At 37.4% G+C, this 20244-nt stretch overlaps 4 protein-coding genes across 4 annotated transcripts; 1 reads left to right on the top strand and 3 right to left on the bottom strand.

Moving 5' to 3' along the window:
* Positions 1-943: 943 nt before the first annotated feature.
* Positions 944-2719, bottom strand: LOC140790147 (NAC domain-containing protein 79-like). Its single transcript, XM_073140089.1, has 3 exons — positions 2278-2719; positions 1924-2204; positions 944-1767 (listed from the first exon to the last, which is right to left on the bottom strand). Exons 1-3 carry the CDS (start codon positions 2465-2467, stop codon positions 1177-1179), a joined length of 1062 nt encoding a protein of 353 aa, XP_072996190.1. The 5' UTR covers positions 2468-2719; the 3' UTR covers positions 944-1176.
* Positions 2720-7375: 4656 nt separating this feature from the next.
* Positions 7376-9350, bottom strand: LOC140790851 (ricin B-like lectin R40G3). Its single transcript, XM_073141146.1, has 4 exons — positions 9069-9350; positions 8789-8911; positions 8241-8469; positions 7376-7547 (listed from the first exon to the last, which is right to left on the bottom strand). Coding segments are annotated over exons 1-4 (585 nt in total). The 5' UTR covers positions 9300-9350; the 3' UTR covers positions 7376-7545.
* A 953-nt stretch (positions 9351-10303) lies between these two features.
* On the top strand, positions 10304-12081 carry LOC140791541 (transmembrane emp24 domain-containing protein p24delta9-like). The gene is made up of 5 exons (XM_073142165.1): positions 10304-10569; positions 10663-10872; positions 11397-11473; positions 11564-11737; positions 11892-12081. The coding sequence occupies exons 1-4, from the start codon at positions 10378-10380 to the stop codon at positions 11706-11708; spliced, it is 624 nt and encodes a 207-aa protein (XP_072998266.1). The 5' UTR covers positions 10304-10377; the 3' UTR covers positions 11709-11737; positions 11892-12081.
* Positions 12082-12688: 607 nt separating this feature from the next.
* Positions 12689-19557, bottom strand: LOC140791539 (probable apyrase 1). The gene is made up of 9 exons (XM_073142164.1): positions 18850-19557; positions 16533-16661; positions 16366-16422; positions 16021-16113; positions 14825-15030; positions 14260-14348; positions 13575-13792; positions 13253-13442; positions 12689-13171 (listed from the first exon to the last, which is right to left on the bottom strand). The coding sequence occupies exons 1-9, from the start codon at positions 19180-19182 to the stop codon at positions 13059-13061; spliced, it is 1428 nt and encodes a 475-aa protein (XP_072998265.1). The 5' UTR covers positions 19183-19557; the 3' UTR covers positions 12689-13058.
* Positions 19558-20244: the final 687 nt, after the last annotated feature.

Genomic DNA, 20244 nt, shown 5'->3' with positions numbered 1-20244 from the left:
CTAAGTCATGGATTAAGAAGAAAGGATGGCTGCAGCTAAGATACAGCTAATGGCAAAGAAGAAGTCAATATAGAACATGAGTAGGGGCTAAAATGGATAATTTAATCACAATTAAGAATATTCTCTCATTAGTTGTTAGATTGCAATAAATGTTTTGCAATTAGAAGATTAGTTTAGGTATTAGAATGTAATTTCCACATGATTTACAAATTAATACTAGTAAAAAAAATCTCAAGGGGTAGCTAACAACTTGGCAGGTGCTTTATAAATTGACTTAAGACTTTTCTAATTATTTAGACATAGAATTAGAACTAAGACTTGATCAACACATTGTACTATGAGCAAGTTCTTGTTTGTACCTTTATACCAACTGCAGCATGGATAAGTACACAATCTTGGACTTTTATCACTCAGTATTCTTCACATTTTCTAAATGAGTGGCTTGATTGACCTCGCTAACAGTTGGTACTTATCCACAAATTTATCCTCAAATCTATGGACTAGTATTGTAACATTGCAAGTGCTCGATTGGAGTAGCTTATTAAGGCCTATCTTAGTGTTTGCAGACATCTGATTAAGCATGTGATTAGACACAAATGAGTCACTAATGCAATTAGATTAGACCCCTCCAACTAAAGCCCTCTAAGTGGGCCATGCCACCTTTCGTTTTCCAGCTAGGTGGTCACCCACTTGAAAAAGAAGGAAGGTGATGAGGTTTCTATAAAGAGAAAAAGGTTAATTTGGGATGTGCAAGAGAATCAAATGGGCCCTGTGGGGGATTTTCAAGTCTTGATCTTGAAGCTTTAGGGTATCAAAAATAGGTTTCATGAGAGGGACATATCACTGGATCCATCTTCCTAGAATTTTAGACACTCTCATAGATTTCTAGATTTCACATATTATACTAGCTAAAATCAAATGCTCCAAGAGATGGAAGAACATCTCATAAAACCAACTAATATATATATATATATATAGTCATGAGTTTTTAACTAATCAAAAGAATAATTTTACATTCATTCACCTTCTTCTCACTCCTTGGGAAGTCTCAAATCAGTATAAGCTAAATTCCAATCAGAATTAAGGACATGTAAATATATGTACAGTGAGAGTATCTAAAAACAAATTAAGATCCTTCCGAAATGGAATCAAGTCATCAATACCATACTACACATATCAATCCCATTTACTTGGGTAGTTCCAGATGTCCTCCAAGCCCATGCCGGATCCACCTGAAGTAGGGTTGTCGAAGTCGTCGTACCGGTCGGACATCATCGAAGAGATTTCGGTGGTGTTCCGATCATTGCTAACTCCGGTGTCCTGGGAATGGCTGACTAACGACTGGTTCGACTGCTGCTCCACCTTGCAGTACCTCCTTATCGCCGGCGTCTCGCCGTTAGATGCCACTAAAGCCCTCAGCATGGCTCCATCTTGGTGCAATTGCTCCAAATTGTTCGATCCAAGAAGTGACATGTAAGAAGTTGAAGGATTCATCTGAGGGCAGAAGGCTAAATCCGGAGTTGGAGCTAGGTTTCCTTGCCTCAGTAGATTGATTATATCCGTCGAATTATCCATGTTCATCCATGAAGAGGTAGTAGGAATTGATTTCAGATCAAGCTCCTCATTATTGAAAGCAAAGTAGTTTGGATCTGTGAGAGGTGGCAATGCAGGAGAATCCATTAGATCATCATCTCCAAGGCTACTAGTAACTGGGCCTTTCTTGATTCCTGTGTGCTTGTGGAAGATCCTACACACAACCCATGCATCCTGCAATCAATCATAGAGATCAAATTCTACACAGAAAGGCATAATAAAGATGTGGGGCAAAAAAAAAAAAAAAAAAAAAAAAAAAAAAAAAAAGGAGACAAAACAAAACAAAAGGAGCCCATGATTGGGTACCAAAACACCTTAAAAGTATTATACCTTTGCAGATTTAGGGAGATTGCTGTAAGGGAGTTTACCCTCAAGCCTGTACTCATGCATGACCCAGTTAGACTTCTCTCCTTTAGGAGCTCTCCCCTTATAGAACACAAGAGTCTTCTTCATGCCAACTAGAATCCCTCTTCCTCTAAAGATCTCCTTATCCTTTCCTGTAGCCTTCCAGTACCCAGATTCCGTAGCTCTGTTGGTTCTCATCCCAGTTGGGTATTTCCTATCCTTTTGGCAGAAGAAGTACCATTCTTTCTCCCCCATCTTAGCTTTGTCTGCAAGATAACAAGCAATAATTAGACGCCAAAGTTCCCAAATTTAGAGGACTCGAGGGGTAAAGATGCTTACTTGGAAGCTCCCAAGGCTCACACTTGTTCAAATCCACCTCCCCGATGGCTCTTGGGTTGAAGCTAATGTTGCTAGCCTTTGGTGAGAGGTAGTGGGTGATGAGCTCCTCGTCTGTGGGGTGAAATCTGAAGCCTGGAGGCAAGTCCATGATGCCTTCTTCCTCTTGGCTAAGAACTAAGGGATCCACCATGGTTGCAATATAATTACGCAAGGTTGGAGACCCAAGAGAGGAGAAGACGAAGGAATGAAGAATTAATGGAGAAAGAAAGAAAAAGATAAAAGAAAACTAAAAGGGGGGGGGGGGGGGGGCTGTGATCCCAAGGTGGATTTAAGAAAGAAGAGAATAGAAGGGAATGAAAAATTTAAATAGAGGAGGCCTTCTAATTGCCTAGGATTGCGTGCTCTTCAAGCCACTTCTTAGAGAAGCCTCATTTGGTTTCTCTCAGTAAATATTATTCTCCCCAACTGTAAAAACTATTAAAATATAAGGATTTTGTTCTATTATTCTCTCCTAAATTTCATATTTGTGTGGATCCTCTTCAAAAATAAATATACGCAAATAAATATAAAATATATATTTCTGTTTCTTTACATTTCAAATCCACAGAATTTTAATGGCGAAGTTAGGTTCTACCAAAAAAATTTAAGAGTTTTATAAAATATATATAAATATTAAATCTTGAGAGGCATATATAAAAATAAGATATTTTAGAAGGGTCTACGTGCAAAAGAATCCTCATAATATCTTCCTTAATGTTGTTTCCTAGCAGCTGCTAGCTATTCTTTGACAATCGGCAGTACTTTCTGGAAAGATTCTTCTCTCTATGCTGCGGAGCGATGCTTTAGTATAGAAACAGAGAGGGTCTAAAATGTAAAAAGTCTATGACATCTTTCTTTATTTTGGACGTTATAATGATTAATAAGAAGTCTTTGTTCAGAGATTGCATCAATTATCTTTTAATTAAATTCTTAATTACAAAGGGGGAGTGAATGAATGGATGTTAGGAGACAAAGTCTTCGCTTGATTCTTAGCCCCTGGGCTAATAACTTGGCACCCAATTTATCAAGCACTAATTTAAAATGGCGAGCATAATTATCTAATTAACTAGCTAATAAAACCTCAATAGACTTCATGAGCTGTGACCCCTTATTCCTTCGTATTATACAGCAGAGAAAATCTTGCTTAAAACTTTGAATTCTAAACCTTTATTCCACTCTGTTAAAAATAGTCACACACTATTGTGCAGACTAAGTCACAACAAGATATTCTTATAATAGTGAATTAATTCTAGTCATAGAATTATCAAAACAATGTGCAATTTTTGTACGGCAGATTTTATACTTGCAAATATAGTCTAAAAATCCTTCATTACCTTTCTATATATTACAGGTATATTTTAGATTTTTTTTTTATGTGTCTTATATAAAATAAATAAAATGTCTATATAAAAATAAGTAATATTTCGGAGATAATGATCACTTATAAGATATTTAATTTGAAAAGTCCTTTTTTTTTTTTTATAGCAAAAAAAGGCCAAACTCTTTTTGCATGGACCCCATCCAATCTCTTCGTAGCATTTGATGCGTATTGGCTTCTCTCTTTTGCGCCGGAAACCTGGTCGATAACGCGAACGAAATTGCGTTACGTGTCCCTTCAGAAGGACGCCACGTCACCCAACGTGTTTTAATTCTTAAATTTATTTAATTAATTGATTAGGATGCGAGGACTAAAACGCGCCGCGAGCGCACTGCGTAAGGGAGGGAGGGAGGGGTACAATTGTCCGAAGAGAAAATGGAGAGAAACGAGGGGCCGTGTGGGCCCCACGAGAGCGACGTATTCGGGAAAATTACATATAAGACCTTACACTTGGAAGGATTTACGAGCCACAAAATTTATGTACCAATTCCGTTTGAATTGGTATTATTGTTAAGCGGCGGCTAGCGACGCGGTTGCGGCGGTGGGGTTGCTACGCATCACGAGGCACGCCGCCACTGGACGCCAGGTTGGATCCAATTAAGATAATGACGCTTGTAATTAGGAGGATAATTAGAGTCAAAAGGAGCTTTAGGTTTGGTATAAAGCCATCCCCCTTTACAAGCTAGTGAAGTAATGCCACTATCTAATCGGTGGGCCCCCTTAACCCTAAAATAAATCTTATCCTTTGGTGGAATCAAAGGAAACATAGGATAGGGGGTGATGATGTATGATTGCATGTTAAGAAGCATGGATTGAAGATGAGGTGTTCTTTTTGCAAGCACCCACCTACTTGTATGAACTAACTATGTAGAGCAAAAGTGGGTTTCTATAATAAATCGAAGATGGTGGTGGTCATTTGCAAAAGATTCGTTTTGTAATTAAACCCAAACTTGCAAGTACAATCGCAGAATGACACATGATGAGAAGCCGCAAGTTGTGGGATTTTGCCAGCTAACACTTGTCAACTAAGTCTTTTTAGGGTTCTGTGAATGGCTTGAGATGTTCCCATGTTCAGAATACTTGCATGTTAAGTTGGAGTTCTTCCTTGTCCAGTGCACAATGAACTGGCATGCATTTTGGAATATGGCATTGGCATTTGGCATTTGGCATTTGGCATTTGGCATTGGCATCACCACTGTTGTTGCTTGACTCATCTTCCCTGGCTCCGAGATTTAATCGAACACCTTTCGGGTGCCTCCCGTTTGCCGTGGGTTGGTCATCGTTTCATCTGGGGTGTCTCCCCCTCAAGCAAGAGATATGTCAAATATGTGCATATGGGCGTAGAATTTGACGCCCTTTGGGGCCAAACTTTGCTATATTAAATCCTTCTTAATTTGTGAACCAAGTTGTAGAGTTTTTTTAATTTGGTTTCATCTCTATTGTTAATGGGTCTTCTTACATAATTCCCACCAAAATCATTTTAAACATTATAATAATCACTAGAATTTCTTTTTTGAAAACAAAATATCATAATCCTAATGGAGACTTTTTACTATTATAATTATTTTTTTCAAAGAATATCCATGGAATATTTCCAACATATGGCTGTTAAAAAAAAAACCCCATTTATTTGAAGATATAGGTTACATTAGATCGCTTTAGATATCAAAAATTTTAGAAGAAAAAATAAAAATAAAAATCAAAGCATCACATATCTTGACAACCGTGTGGTTTGACAATAAATTTGATGTCTATGCAACCCTCAAAATGAGGAGCCCTTTGAGGGATATAATAATAAATTAAAGTTTAGAATTTGCCAACCATTTGAGATGGATTTCTTCTCATGACTTGATAGCTGCTATCAAAGTTTATATTTATTGGTATCCTCTTGAAAACAACTTATATGTCCTTATTACCTATTCATTAATGTTCACATCACAAAGTGAGATATGGATTCTTCTACTTAATCTAAGTGTGCAGTAGTCAATGACTAATTAATAACTCCTACTCAGATTATAATATAAATTATATAATTAAAAAGAAAAGAAGGATAATTATTCTTAGTAGACTGCAACAAACTTTTTTTTTCTTTTATTCCTTTGTGTGCCCCATCAATCAATAACCCTTTATTTATATCCTATATAAATAAATTATTGGTAAGAATATTGCCCGGCCTTTTTAATTTTAATTAGATAACTAGATATTAGTAAATGTCGGTCAATATATTAAATTTAAACAAATTAAAAAAATATCATATTAGCTATTTGTTATATATATATATATATATATAGAGAGAGAGAGAGAGAGAGAGAGAGAGTTGTGACATACATAGATTCATTGCATTTATGGACATATTTATCATGAGACATCCATGGATGATGTGGGAAGGCGTTATATCCATGAGCATAACTCTAGTATGACTAGCTAGCATTACAAACGTGCCAAAATTAGAAAGTTACATCTTAATTAATACACATACAATGGAGGGATGACCTCATTAACTCATGCATGTAGAATACGTGACATGCGTTCATACCATCAATAAATTAATGGTGCGATGATGATCATCGATCGATCCATTTAGCCGTCGGATCAAACATTGGACCGCGTTAAGTAATCTGACACGTCGGATCGAGTTAGGTTCGGGGGTCCACATCTATCTCAAGGTAGATCCAAGTAAGTGGTCAAGAGTTTGAAACTTAGCTAAAGTGGAGAGCATTAAAGTCCAAGGAGGCCTAAGTTTGAACACGAATTTGTTAGCATCTTTGCATGGCATGAGTGGTGGATGGGATGGTGTACTGGAGAAAGCATCATGCATGCTTTTACGTGTCTGATGGTCAAGAGTCGTTCAGGAGGCAAATTAGACTTCTCTTTGAATGTGAATGAATGGGTGTCTCATGCATATACCTAACATCATCTCATCATGTGTTGTAGACCTTTAACATTGCAAGGTATCATGAAACTGGCAACCAAAAGTTACACCATGTCTCTATATGTTCTTATTCGTGATGTGATGAATGATTCCTCTTTGATTTTAGAAAGCTAGCTCTTTGACAGGGAGGTTAAATGAAATAGAATGGGAAAAGCTTATCTTGGCTTTCGAAATTCATCTGTCATATTAAATGTCAACGCATCGCTATAAATTTAGAAGAAATTTTAGGAGGCTCGACCATTAGTTTGGACCGACCCTCCTAGATAATCCAGTTGAATAACTATTCCAAGACTCTTATAAAAATATGCTACAATAGGCTAATTCTATTCACAAGATACTTGTGTTAGTGATTGGGTTTTTGGATAGCTACTCTTAAGTAGGTTAGGCCTCTAAGTCTAAATTGCATCTAAAGTTGGTCAGCTATCAATCTATCCTTGACCACCTTTAAATGTGGTTGAAGAAAAAGTCCAAGAAGTAGGTACATCAAATACCTATATTAGTATGTATTAGTGAAGAAATGGGCTAATAGATTAAAGTCCTAAGGCCCAATGAAGCCCAAACTACTACACCAAAATAAAACTCCATCTCCAGAATCTATTGGATTAGGCCTCAAAGGTTTTTCATATACCTCCTCCTCTACCTCCTCCTCCCCCTCCTTCTTGTTTTTGTTTATAGGGTTTCTCTTGCATTTAAATAGCTCAAGGTAAGTAGGATAGATAGAGGGATCAACCCAGCAAAACATAGAAGAATAGAGGCCATGATATGTTCTCGTACATAGGGATAGCAAGTGCAAAGGTACATGGGAGGCTAGAAGTAGCACAACTTATTCTTTTGAAGAACTATATACTAGTAGCCATTACACACCAAAGGTAGAAGCATCAGACTTGTGCGTACTATATTAGCTCCCCCATCAGTCTCCTCCTGCAAACATAACATGAAGATAAGAATGTAAGAACTTAAGTTTTTAGATTAATTGGTCCTACTGGAATTTTGTTCACAATTACATGAAAAATCTAAGGAGAAGGTTATAAAGAATTAGGTACTCTATTTATAATTGTCACTGCGTTCTTTAAAATATCATAATTTCTATTTAAATCATTGAGCTCTTTTGAAAGTACCATTAGGTCAGCTAAATCTAACAAGTTCTAATTTAGAGTATAAAAAGACCATTTTGCCTTTTTATGAACTGTTAGAAATTGCTAGATACTAAATATTTTTTTTTTTTTTAAAAATAGTGATAAATGCTTCACTTTAAACTTCAATAAAGAATGGTATATTGTGAGAAAACCCCCTGAATTCTATAGTTTTCCAATCTTAGAGGATGACAAGAAGATGGAATATTATATTGCCTAGAAGAAGAACTCAGAGTGGTAAATATTTCACTGTAATTAAACTTCAAGAAAAAAAGAAAGATATTTTGGCCGTTTAAGAAACAATGCTTAACTTTATAGCATCACCCAAATGGCAATTACTCTGAAAGAGTCAAAGGATTTGCAGTGGCAATTATGTGAAAAAAGAAACCATTAATATCTTATCATCTAATGATAGAGGATGATAAAATAGAAGATGGGATATTAGTTAAATTCGATTGCATGCATGCCAAGAAGAACTCACAGTAGGGTGCTATCTTCCAGCTCTGGTTGTCTCCTTTGCACCACTTCCACAGCACAAGAGTAGTTCCGTCATGCACACCGCCATGATCTTTATCTCCATGGAAGGCATCAAAGTTCAAGTAGATGTTGTTCACCATCCTGATGCATCGGAATCCGCGCCCCACGTCCCTGCTCTCCGTCCACAGCACCGACTCGTCGAGGTAGTCTGGATTATAGGGAACAAGGCGAACCTGCATGCCAAAGAAGACAAACACTTGGTTGCAGTTTCGATCACATAATAGATATATTTTTTGTTCGTCAAAATTCTTTTTTCCCCATTAAAAATATCACGTGACTGTCTAGGTGCATGATAAATTTTAGACGCTTTGGAGTCTAATTTTATTTTATTATAGAAAAAAGAAAGATATAAAAGTTGATCATATGATGGTCATTGAATATTTTATCATCAAGAGTTGATAGGAGAGGGTTTAGGAGATTGAAAGAGAAAAGAACCTTTAGTTGCATCTACTATGATAACCAGAAGTACGCAAGAGTTAGGAACTAGCTTACAGGATGAGACTGTCCAAAAGAGTGCTTCAGAGCTTCCCCAGTTGCTTTGTTCACCAGAGCAAATGCAGGATAACCCTCTTCATCCTGCACCTTTGTGCTGAATCTCATATCTTTAATCCAATGCTACATTTGCCAAAAAAAGAGAATATATAAATCCAACTGATATCCAAAAGCTTAAGTTGTCCGGTTATAAACCAACAACGTGTATCATGTCTTAACACATACTATCTGACGCGTTGAATAATTATTTATCTAGCAACTAAGTTTGCTGAATCTTTACCTGGTGCATGTCCTTAGGATCAGTCGGAGCAAGAACAACGGAGCCATCACGGATGCTAAGGCTATAATTCGGGTTCGCCCGGCAGAAGATCTTGACGGTGGGGTGGCGTGCTAGGTCGCCTCTCAAAAGGAAGCCAGGAGAAGAGTAGCCGCAAGGCGGAGGCAAGGCCTGAACGCCGTCGTCCTCCCCCTCAATGAAATAATTGTAATGGCGGGGGCGAAGGTAGTCCATGGCTTAGGAATTGCAAGAGCCGATGGTTCAAATGCAGGTAGAGAAGACGATGGAGTTTTAGTGGGTTTTATAGTATTTCTGGAGGGGATGAGATCCAGTTGTATCACCAACTTGTAAGTTGATTGGGGGTATTGGGAATGGTATTTATTCGTCGAGATAACGCAACTAGATACTATATGTCTCGTCATGACAGCCGCCCTTCCTTCCTTCTCTTCTCTATTACTTGGTTTGAGTTGGAAGAAGGTGGGGTCATTGGCGAATCATAATATTCTTGCGTTAATGTTAAGCGAGCTGATACCATGCATGTTATTTTCTTGATATATATATATATATACATTCAGATGACAGAGATAAGAGATATAAAATAGTTATTTATTACTATCTATTTTTGCGTCATCACCATTGGCAACTAGAGAAAAGCTCACACCAAGTTATCTCTAAAATGAAACTAAATGTTTACTAAGATTTTGGTTCCTAATAAAGTGAAGTCGAGTGGAATACGGAAGAATATAGCACTTTGAAATTTTGGCAGGAAGTGGCTTTCCTTTAGAACTTATGAGAGTACATTGGGTTGCAGAATAGAATAACACGAGATAAGTAATTCTAAGGCTTATTATCATAAGGGATTGACATATATAAATATATATATATCTTATCCTTTTAGTTTTTTCTTTTACCTTTTTTTTTTATTAAAGAAACACAATATATATCAATTAATCAGAACGATTATAAAAAATCTCGTTAACATCAATGGCCAAAATTTGTACAAGTTGGGAGGGGAAATTCCCATTATAAGCACAACCATAAATATCCATATAGTAAGATTAACTTAATCTAATGAAGCTAGCCATTCTTCTAGAAAATATGCATATAATATAGTAATAAAAAATATGCATGTAGTTAGATGCATAGTCTCATAAAAAATGTTCACTAACCACCACAACCACCACCACCAGTCTTACCAACCGGCATTTCGATCCAAAAAAACTCTCTCTATTGATCTATTCCACCTTACAAAAATATAGTAATAATAAAAAGAAAAAATTCGAAGGAGAAGAAGAAGAAGAAGAAAATATATATGAACTCCAATCTCCTCTTCTTCTTCCACTTCCTCCTACTCCTCAAAACCTCCAATGCCCTCGTCGTCGACGTCCCTTCCGGCCGCGTCAAATGCCTCACCGAAGACCTCCGTAGGTCCGCCCTCTCATACGCTCGCTATCGCGTCGTCTCCTCCTTCTCCTCCACCACCAATCTCACTGTCTCCACCCGCGTATGCTTCTCGCTTCATCTCTTCCTGATCCCGCTTCCCGGATTCGGATTCTTAACTCCAATTGATGGATTGGGTTTCGATTCGATTTCGTAGGTGAGCGATCCTTTCGGGGAGACGATACATCACGCCGAGGAGGTGGAGAGAGGGGAGTTCTCCTTCCAAGCGGAGGAGACGGGTAAGCACACCGCGTGCTTCTGGTCGCCGCGGTTCGAGATCTCCGGGTTGGTGTCCGTGGAAGTGGAGTGGAAGACGGGCATTAGAGCGAGGGATTGGAAGGCCGTAGTAAAGAAAGGAGATATTGATGTATGTATCCTCTCTTTTCTTTATCTTTTTTTCATCAATTTGATTTCTTGGAGGTGAAGAGGAGGAAATTAATTTAATTTTTTTCATTTGTAGGAGGGATAAAGATGAAAACTTTTGATTCAGATAATTGTTATAATGAACCTTGATTGAGTGAATTGGATAGGAATATGTCTTCTTTTCTGATGCATTAGCAATAAATAGCACGGAATTTATACGAATTAGGGTTCATCAGGGCTAATTAAATTTTGGCTGTTTGTTTTGAGAGGTGAACAAGAAGAAATGCACACTAGGTAGAGGGAAATGGTTGCATTTTTTCCTTCTTTTCGTATGACAATTAATACAAATATCTAACCAAAATAGAAGCTTTCCTAGGTTAATTGTTTGAAATGTTGAGAAATTAATATATGAGTATTTCTTTTCTACTGCATGCACAGTATTGCTCTCCATTTAGCTCTTTTATTTGTCACTATATCTATAAGTTAATTGTTAAGACTTCCCTCTCAAGTCCAATGATATAATTTCAGGTGATGGAGATGGAGTTGAAGAAGTTGGAGGATTCAGTCAAACTGATACATGAGGACTTGATATTTCTGCGAGAGAGGTAGAGGAACCCTTTATACTGTTTGAGCTCACACTTTTGATATCTAATTATCACTTCTTAATCCATAATTTCCTCTCATCTTGCTCAAAGGGAGGCTGAGGCACAGAGACTGAATGAAGAGACAATCTCAAGAATGGATTCATTTGGTCTGTTGTCTCTTGTCATATGCTTGGGAGTTGCAGGCTTGCAGCTGTGGCATTTGAAGGCTTTCTTTGAAAAAGAAAAGATCCTATGAACAGCATTCTGAGCCTTCCATCAAAATATGTTCTTCTCAATCCCGAATTAGTTCTTTTTTATTCATTCTTTTAGTTCAAAACTTATTCAAAGTTTTATATTTTTATTGAACTGTATCTACTTCAGTTGTTGTAATGGTTTTTGGAACATAAACTTATGGAAAGCATCTCAATCTTTTGTGCAGATTTTTTTGTGTCTACCCCTGTGGCATGTTGCATCTGTTAGAAGTTATAAAGCAAAGTGCTTTAGGATTTGGAGGAGATGTATATGATTTGGTATTCATTTCAACATTGGTGGATCTAAATTTGATGTATACTCGAATTTAGTACATTGTTATCTTGATCTGAATAAATGCATGTATGCAGTAAAGAACAGAGGAGCTGTCCCATTAGGATTTTCTAATATTGAGTTAGAGAAAATTACAAATAACACCCTATATTTTGACTATATTATAAATAAAGCCTCTCTTTTTATTATTTATATTTTCTAAGTTACCCATATCTCGTACCTCTAACATGATCTTTAAGATGAAACAATAAAAGTTTTGGATCGGGCGGTGTTATAGGAGGTGATGTTTGGATGCGATTTAATATTTTAGAATCTTAATTTCATCATATTTTGTTGAAAAATTGCGTTTGGATTATCTCTAAGCTGTTTTGGAATCTTAATTCGATTTTATAATTAAGTTAATTTAATAGCTAATTTAAGTTATTTCTATCTATCGAACGAATGAACGATAGAGCCTAGCTTGATATTTTATTAAAGAAAAGGGGGACTTTATTATAACTAATAAAAATCCCTAATAATATCTAAGCAATTATTGAATATTCTAGTCATTTCGATGAAATATTATCACACACATACATTGCAAGAAGCTTCTCAATTTTATGGACACGGCAAGATCATCTACGAAAAACATAGACAAATTATCTCCCTATGAGATAGTAATTGGACAAGAGATAGATAACTACAAGAATAAGATAAGATAGATAAGACTCAGCTGAATGAATAAGAATTTATGTATCTGCCACATGGTTAAAAAAATAATACAGTTCTCATCTTATGTCTCCATCAGCAAGAAAAGAATAGGGCCAAGAATGGCTGCTACTAAAGCACACCAGTATGCTGTAATCCTGCACTCATGTACAAGTTATATATATAGATGAATCCGAACAATTTGAATGCCAAAACTGTGACTGACTATCGCTTGGTGGGCTGCAGCTCGAGCCTAATCCTGGAAAGAGAACAGAAAGAGCAACGACGGTGAAGCCCATCATTGGCTGGCTAATTCTGCGGTCCAGAATAAGAGCTGTTAAAGCTCCAAAATTTAAGAATTATCAATAGGGATCATCTATAGGGATGATACAGCTTCGATGGCACTGCCAAGCGGCCATGCTGCCTCGACAAAAGCATCACCAAACTGTACCTTCTTTACCAAAGTGATCTCTTGATAAGGTTCCACAGCTGTAAGATTATGGGAAAAGCAATCAGAACTAAGCCTTTGAAACAGCAAGAATGTCCTGAATTCTTTTGATTAGAACATACCAAATCCATCAACAAGCAGTGTGAACTGGTAGACAAGATCCATGCAAAGATACGGAAGGATGTCATCGGAAACAAGTGGATAAGTGGCCTTTGCATCATTGATGTTCAACTTACAAGCACGCTTTGCGGCTTCTTCGAAATCCGAGGGTTTAACCTTGGCCACTGCCTTCTTGGGATCCACAAAACCAGCCTGAGCACAGAAATATGTGAATGATTATCAGCTCGGAGGCTGAAAGAAAGAAACATGTTGTAAAACCAGAGTGTTGAACTTTTCATGGGGATATACAGCAGGGGCTAACAGAAGATTGTTACCCAGCCCTACCTCAGCAGCTCTATCGAAGAAAAAGGATGCTACGAAAAGATTCTTCTGTCCATCTCCACCACCACCATTCCACACTCCACCAAAAGTACATTTCATATGAGTGCATGCTGGTTCATCAACTTTTAGAGCTCTTACAGCCTCAGTCCTGCACTTCGAAAAGCTGGCACCAGAAGGTGAAGCTGATGCTGTATACTCATTGCCACCATATTTGTATGCCCCTATCAGGAAGAGTAGAAAAGGAAGACTTTTCAGTGAGCTGGAAAAGAGATCCAATAATGCTCTCCTAAAGACTATCTGACTATCAATAATCACATACAGCTCTATCTTAGGCAAAGTACAAAGAAAGAGCCCCAGTGCACATCAAGTTAGGGAAAATACAATAGAAATTCCAGGGACTGGGGAGGGCAAATTACTGCAGAGTGTTCCATCAATTTGAGTGCTAACACATCCTTTGAACCAATATAATGGGAAAATGACCCACAAAAGAGTTTTGTAACAAAGACTAGATTGTTACGAACTTATTGTTATGAATTTCCAACTACTTGTAAGAGATGTTACAAGATCAAGTTTATGTGAAAGAAAATTTCAAAGGAAATGAGCTTTAAAAGTATGAATTAAGAAAAAGAAAACATGCTAGAATTACAGATAATCTTCAGAGGGATAAATGAGAAAAGAATAATCATACCACGATGACCATCCAATATACAGCTACTCTCACCATCACCAGCCTTTAAGATTTCTGCTCTAGCAGCCAGTAGACCATAATGCAAATAACTGCAAGAAAAATTACAGTTCCGATTTATAATCAATGTACAGTTTGACTTGGTGATGAAATAGGTGCAGCAAATTTGTTATCCTAAGGATGTCCTGTTATTCTAGACACAGGAAGCTTAATTTGTTCTTGGTTGATTTCTACTCATTTGTTTTGGTAAAAAATAACTACTTGGAAAATGCATCACCAAAATTATCCTAGGATAAGGGCCTTTTTATATTTCAGAATATTCCATTTTGAGTTTTGTCAGTCCTGGTACTCAATTGGCAGGACAAGGGAACAAATGGCCTAATCCACCATGTCAGGCTTAGAAACTAGATAACTGGGGGACAAATCCAGACTCATTCTACAATTGACTACAAAGTCACGAGGATTCAAAAGCTGAAGTTGTCCCTAGATCTACTATAAAGAAGATAGAGAAAGATCTAGAATCTCTATAGAACAAGTTTACAACAAAATGATCTAGGAAGATGTAAACCTGTGAACATAAAGGTGATACTCTGTTCCTTTTAAGAACAGTTTCTTCACATATAAATCTTCTCCACTAGATACTTGCGGAGCTTTGACAGCATCTTTCTCTGAAATTGCATAAGCCATTTGAACTGAACCACCTCCCAGATCAACCACTCCGACAGTGCTCGAATATGTCTTTCCCAAATTTCCTAGCAAATAATTTATGGTGACCTGCCAGACAAATAGATTTCTTAAATAAGTAGCTGATTTTAAGGTAGAAGAATTACACAGGAGAAAGAAGTAGAGATTCAAAAAGAGAAATATTCTCTCAGTCAAAAAGTACTGAACGAAGTTCATGAAACCATCTGAAAAAAGCTTATATCATGAGGTAGATAAATGATAAAGATTTGCATGGTATTTGACATCAAGTGCAGCTAATATATATAAAATCAAGGGCTCTAATTCTATTTGCCACCACTTATAGCAAGTCATTAATTGATAACTTACCCTTCCTTATCTCCCTATCATGTATCGATGTATTGCTCTCCCTGCCATGTTAGGAAAATTCTCCATTAGGCTTTGTTTATAAATCTAAAGTGACTTCTTATGATAGGGATATTGTAGGATTTACCGGACTTGCTGTCAAAATTATCTGAATCTGCTGTTGCAAGTCTAGTCTATTTATATCCCTCCTACCTAGCATCAAGATCAACTTAGGAACATTAGCACAACCTGTGCATAGATGATTGTCTAGATTCTTTGTCAAACATCTTTCATGTAGCTGCTATTTATAGTTCTGATTTTTCTATTCTTGCTCTAGTCAATCTTGATTTGTGACGCAAGGAAACAGCAGGCGCTACTAACAATTTGATCCGACCAAAGTTCTAGATTCTGTACTTAAGCACTAAGAACTATTAGCTTAGCCCAAAATTTGAATGATCAAACAGCTGATTTAATTGCCCAATTCCAAGAACACAAAGGCAACAAACAAATTTTCAATTTAGTCAGAATAAAAAAATGAAACAAGCCTGCAGTTACAAGGTTGAAGCATTCTTTAATCAGGTTCCAGAAAAAAACAATGAAGCTAGCAACTTGACTCTTGATACATCTTTCACCAGTTAATATGAGTGCCAATTCCATATTAACAACTCAATAGAATTGCAGACATATGAATTCAGAATTCAAAAACAATATGTTCAAGAAAATAAAACGATGTTATACCCACTGAAAAGCGCCTTCCTGAGTTCCATCAAGGACAGTCACCCAATCTGGTTGGGATTTCAATGAGCTCTTGTCTTGAAGGAGATCCCTAACCTGCATAATTTCAGGTTCAGATGAAAGCAGGTATGGAATGTTAAAACAATAACAAAATCTCATTTAATTAAAAATGGAAATGAAGAATACGCCATCCTTCACTCTCATTCATTTTTTTTCCCAGACATAAGCAGTTGGCATAGATATTAGTTCCAACTTGAATGTCAAGTTATAGCCAACCCCAAAGAGCGGCTTGTTGTTGCTTATGGATGTTAAGATAATTTGTGCAAAGGGATGGAGAGGAAATTATACTTCTTGCAGAATTTGTTCAGATTTTTCAGTTCCCAATGCTCTGAGACCTGCAGTTGCCTGCAAAAACATCAAATTGTCAATAGCCATTAGAAGCAACACAGCATTCAACTTCACATTAGAAGTTTCACAAGATATAACAGCTCATTATATAAGAAATTATGATTTACCCCAACTCTGACAGGAGTTTTCTCTCTCAATCCTAATGGAACAATAGCTTCAGCTTTCTCCAGAAGAGGAATAAGTGAATTTGCAGCCTCCTGGGGATTCTCTGCAAAGGAGCTTAAACCCGGTTTTTTCTGCATGCAGGGGAGAAACAGAATGACATTATTTGTTGTGCATGCATCCAACTATGATATCTAGATTCTAAGAAAGTACTAGTATTTTCTTCACTTGATACAATGCTTCGATCGCATCTCTAAAAAAACAAGAGAATGAGTTTCTTGAAGATTGAACCTGTAATAGTTAGATAGTTTCCTATGTTTTTGAGGCAACAATGACACACATGCCAAGAGAGCTTGGCACTTGACTTTAGTGTTTTGATTAGTAACTACTCCTTACAACTATTAGGGAGAAACTGGACCAAAAGAAACGCTCCATTGTCATTGCCCCACTAGTTTACTTCAGTCATAGTAAAGAACCATGACTTCCAAATACTCTCAAACTCACTCACTTTTCCTATCTCTTATACTTAAGCTGACAAATAACCTCCAGTGCACATCTGAATAACCCAAAGAAACAAGCCCCGAAAAATGTGATATATCTAAATTTGATGACCTTTTCAATGACTGAGAGCCTGAGACATCCTTATTTGTGCCAGTAGGTGATAGACACTATCCCCATAAAAAATACGAGCTATGATGTGGCTGAGACCCATACCTCTGCCTTACCAATGATCTATCCGTACGTATGACATTCAATTTCACCACTTGTTGTTCCATAAAATAAAAAAGGTAGTGTCATTTGGAAGCTAGTACTGATGAATGCCTAATCTATTAAAAGTGCAGTTTTTTTACAAAACCTAGACTGAAACTCAATAGGTGATTATTATCTTTCATTCACTCGCTCCTCGTTTCTACTATAAACACTTGGTGGTGTTTGCTTACCAGTTAAGGAGAAATCTAGTTTAATTATTTTCATTTCTTACTTTTAAAATTGCAACTCTAATCTAATATAGGAAAATATGGTGTTTTGTTATAAACTAGAATAATTATTACCTTTGATGTGGCATAAAATTGAGCTAAAAATAGACATAAGAAGTGAAAATTGCTTTTGTCTTTGTGAATTGAGACAACTACTCTTGGTAGTGGGAATTACTCTTAATTTGACATATAAAGTCAAATTAAAGTGTTCCTTATTCTTTAAGGAGTGGAGATTGATGATATCTCATGCAAATTAAAAGAAATAATAATATTACAATTAATCTTCACCTCAAAAAATGTGTCTTTATGAGCTTTATTTTGCAATGAGAATTTATATGTACGTAAAGCGTATACGTAAAATAACAATGTTAGTATAATCATAATAATTAATTCTACATAAGAAGTGCAATTTTATAGATGTACAATGCATACTTGTAAGTATGCAATGAAGGGGGTGCCAGGTGCCATGCCACCACTGGCGTGCCGACCGGCACGACCATCATTGCTTGTAGGTATACAGTTGCATGCTTTTAATTAATTAATGCAGGTTTTTACGTACGAAATAATGGGTTTCTAGGTACGAAAGTTTCTACTATTTGGTCTTATCAGGAGTAAAATGGTAAAGTCACTTTGGGCCTAATTCATTCTAAATGGAGAGAAAAACTAGTTTAGCCCACTTTTCAGCTCAAACCAAAAGTTCTCGCTTAATTTTAATTATATTTTTGGAATGACATAGATATGTGGAAGGAGAGAGGAAAGAGATATTTTGATATGACATATAAAACAAGTTTAGTCAAATTAAAGATAAAATTATGATTGGGCTTATGTATAGAGTAAGATTCAAACGACTGCTACAATGTTTCTAATCTGATTTAGGATAATATGTTTGATTACAAATCTAGAGCAGTATTCCTTAATCTAGATTAAGGAATCCCCTAATCAGCAATCAATCGGGGCCTTATAGTTAATACTATAAATAAAGAGTAGTTCCAAGACAACTGCATATCACAGCTTTGTCAGGTTGATGACTTGATATTTTATCTATGCAACATTCATGTAGTTCAGATTTTGAATAAGAGACATGTGGTTTCCTATCATTCTATGCATCAAAATTTCTCTTAAAGATTTCAAAAGTCAGATCTCATGAGTCTATTCACATTACCCAATCAAAATGACGTCTGCTTCATCGATCTATTCATTACCGAATCAGAACGACTGGTTCTCCATCTAATCCGTCCCATATCAACAGTTTGGACAATTCAATACCGAGGGAAGGCAGATCTACTTCAACGAAAGCCGAAACTTAACGCACATTACTCAATTCAAGCAATCAAATCATCCATACCTGCACGAAGAGCTCGATTTCCTTCCCGATGGGAAGCAGATCCAGATTCTTATCAAAGCAGTACACATGAACTCTACTCCCGGAGCTCCCCGCATCAAAGATCACCGCATAGGTCTTCGATCCCGCATCTCCTCCGCCTCCGGGCATCGTCTTCCTCCCAACACCCACGAGGACCGGCTCGGCGGGGGATCGCGGCATCAGGAAAAGGACGAAGGCGACGAGGAGGAGTGGGACGGAGATGATTAAGATGATACCACGGTTCCGTTGGATCTTTTCGGAGATCGACTCCGCCCGGCCGCCGGAGACCGCGGCGGCTCCGCCTCGCTGCCGCATCTTGGCTTCGAGGTCGGCCGGCGGGTGGCTCAGATCCGCCGCCGACGGAGATCGGTACCGGATCTGGCCGTTGCTCGGAGACGCCTTCACGGTTTCCTGAGCCGTCTCCAGCTTGGAAGGATGGGAGAGGTATTTCGAGGGAATGGAGGGTGTGAAGTGCAAATATCGATCTTTCCCTCACTCCCTCTATTCTCTCCCGCAAATACCTCTTTGTTTTGGATATTTTTGCAAAATTTGTTTCTCTTTCTTCTGCCGCGAATGCTTCCGCCGGTCGCAAACAGAGGAGAGGGGGGAGAGAGCACGATGAAGCTACCAAAAGCTTAGAGCGAGTTGTTATTTATGAAGAGGTTTCCATGGGGACGTAAAACTGACGCCAAAAAAGGACCAAAAGGTCAATCCAACTGATATAAATTTCCCAAATATTGGAGATAAATATTTGATAATAAAATATACTACTACAGTATCTAGTTCCAACGATCAACAAATCTAATCAATTTTGCACTATAAGTCTATAACCTTTTGTTTCTTTCTCCCACCAAAATACTAAAAAATCAAAAAATAAAAAATAAAAAATTGTGAGTTAATTTCCACGTCGTCATATGCTCCGGGTTGCGTGGGTTCACGTGTGGGGCTTCTTTGTTCCGGTGCGATAAGTAGTTATAAATTCTCTTTGCCAGGCTGTCACGCCCGCCTTGCCTCTTTCACAACCTCTGTCACGAACCAAATCGGATCGATAACGGAAAAATTCTACACATATTAACCGTCTTTCGCGTACCCGAGCATCTTTTTCATCTTATGTAACGTTACGGAGGACACTATGGAGTACCGTAAAAGATATCGGATCTTGCGCAGGATCCGATAAGGCAAAGAGACTTTGTTAGGTAGCAGGTAGGTAGTCGAGCAGTTAAGTTACATAATTTGCATTAGTATATTCTACCTCTGCTAAGACGGTGGTTATGCGTCAAAGATAAAAAAAAATGCCACCACGAATCAAAAGTTTAGTTGAGCCTAAGCTCGTGGTTCTATGATTTGATTTCAGATGTGATTACATGATGGTTAGAT

The sequence above is a fragment of the Typha latifolia genome, chromosome 6 (assembly GCF_019914945.1).
Source record: "Typha latifolia isolate L0001 chromosome 6, TyphaL0001v2, whole genome shotgun sequence".
Taxonomy (NCBI): Eukaryota; Viridiplantae; Streptophyta; class Magnoliopsida; order Poales; family Typhaceae; genus Typha; species Typha latifolia.
This window is presented reverse-complemented; position numbering and strand designations above follow the sequence as displayed.

Excerpts from the sequence above, each read along its gene's own strand:
- LOC140791541 (XM_073142165.1), top strand. The coding sequence starts at position 10,378 with ATGAACTCCAATCTCCTCTTCTTCTTCCACTTCCTCCTACTCCTCAAA. Across the intron at positions 10,873-11,396 it reads TAAAGAAAGGAGATATTGAT|GTGATGGAGATGGAGTTGAA; the intron begins GTATGTATCCTC and ends ATATAATTTCAG. Across the intron at positions 11,474-11,563 it reads TTGATATTTCTGCGAGAGAG|GGAGGCTGAGGCACAGAGAC; the intron begins GTAGAGGAACCC and ends TCTTGCTCAAAG.
- LOC140790851 (XM_073141146.1), bottom strand. The coding sequence starts at position 9,299 with ATGGACTACCTTCGCCCCCGCCATTACAATTATTTCATTGAGGGGGAG. Across the intron at positions 8,912-9,068 it reads ATCCTAAGGACATGCACCAG|CATTGGATTAAAGATATGAG; the intron begins GTAAAGATTCAG and ends TGGCAAATGTAG. Across the intron at positions 8,470-8,788 it reads CTTTTGGACAGTCTCATCCT|GTTCGCCTTGTTCCCTATAA; the intron begins GTAAGCTAGTTC and ends TTTGGCATGCAG.
- LOC140790147 (XM_073140089.1), bottom strand. The coding sequence starts at position 2,467 with ATGGTGGATCCCTTAGTTCTTAGCCAAGAGGAAGAAGGCATCATGGAC. Across the intron at positions 2,205-2,277 it reads TGAGCCTTGGGAGCTTCCAA|ACAAAGCTAAGATGGGGGAG; the intron begins GTAAGCATCTTT and ends GTTATCTTGCAG. Across the intron at positions 1,768-1,923 it reads ATCTCCCTAAATCTGCAAAG|GATGCATGGGTTGTGTGTAG; the intron begins GTATAATACTTT and ends GATTGATTGCAG.
- LOC140791539 (XM_073142164.1), bottom strand. The coding sequence starts at position 19,182 with ATGCGGCAGCGAGGCGGAGCCGCCGCGGTCTCCGGCGGCCGGGCGGAG. Across the intron at positions 16,114-16,365 it reads CTGAACAAATTCTGCAAGAA|GTTAGGGATCTCCTTCAAGA; the intron begins GTATAATTTCCT and ends GAAATTATGCAG. Across the intron at positions 15,031-16,020 it reads AGGAAGGCGCTTTTCAGTGG|GTCACCATAAATTATTTGCT; the intron begins GTATAACATCGT and ends TTTGTCTGGCAG.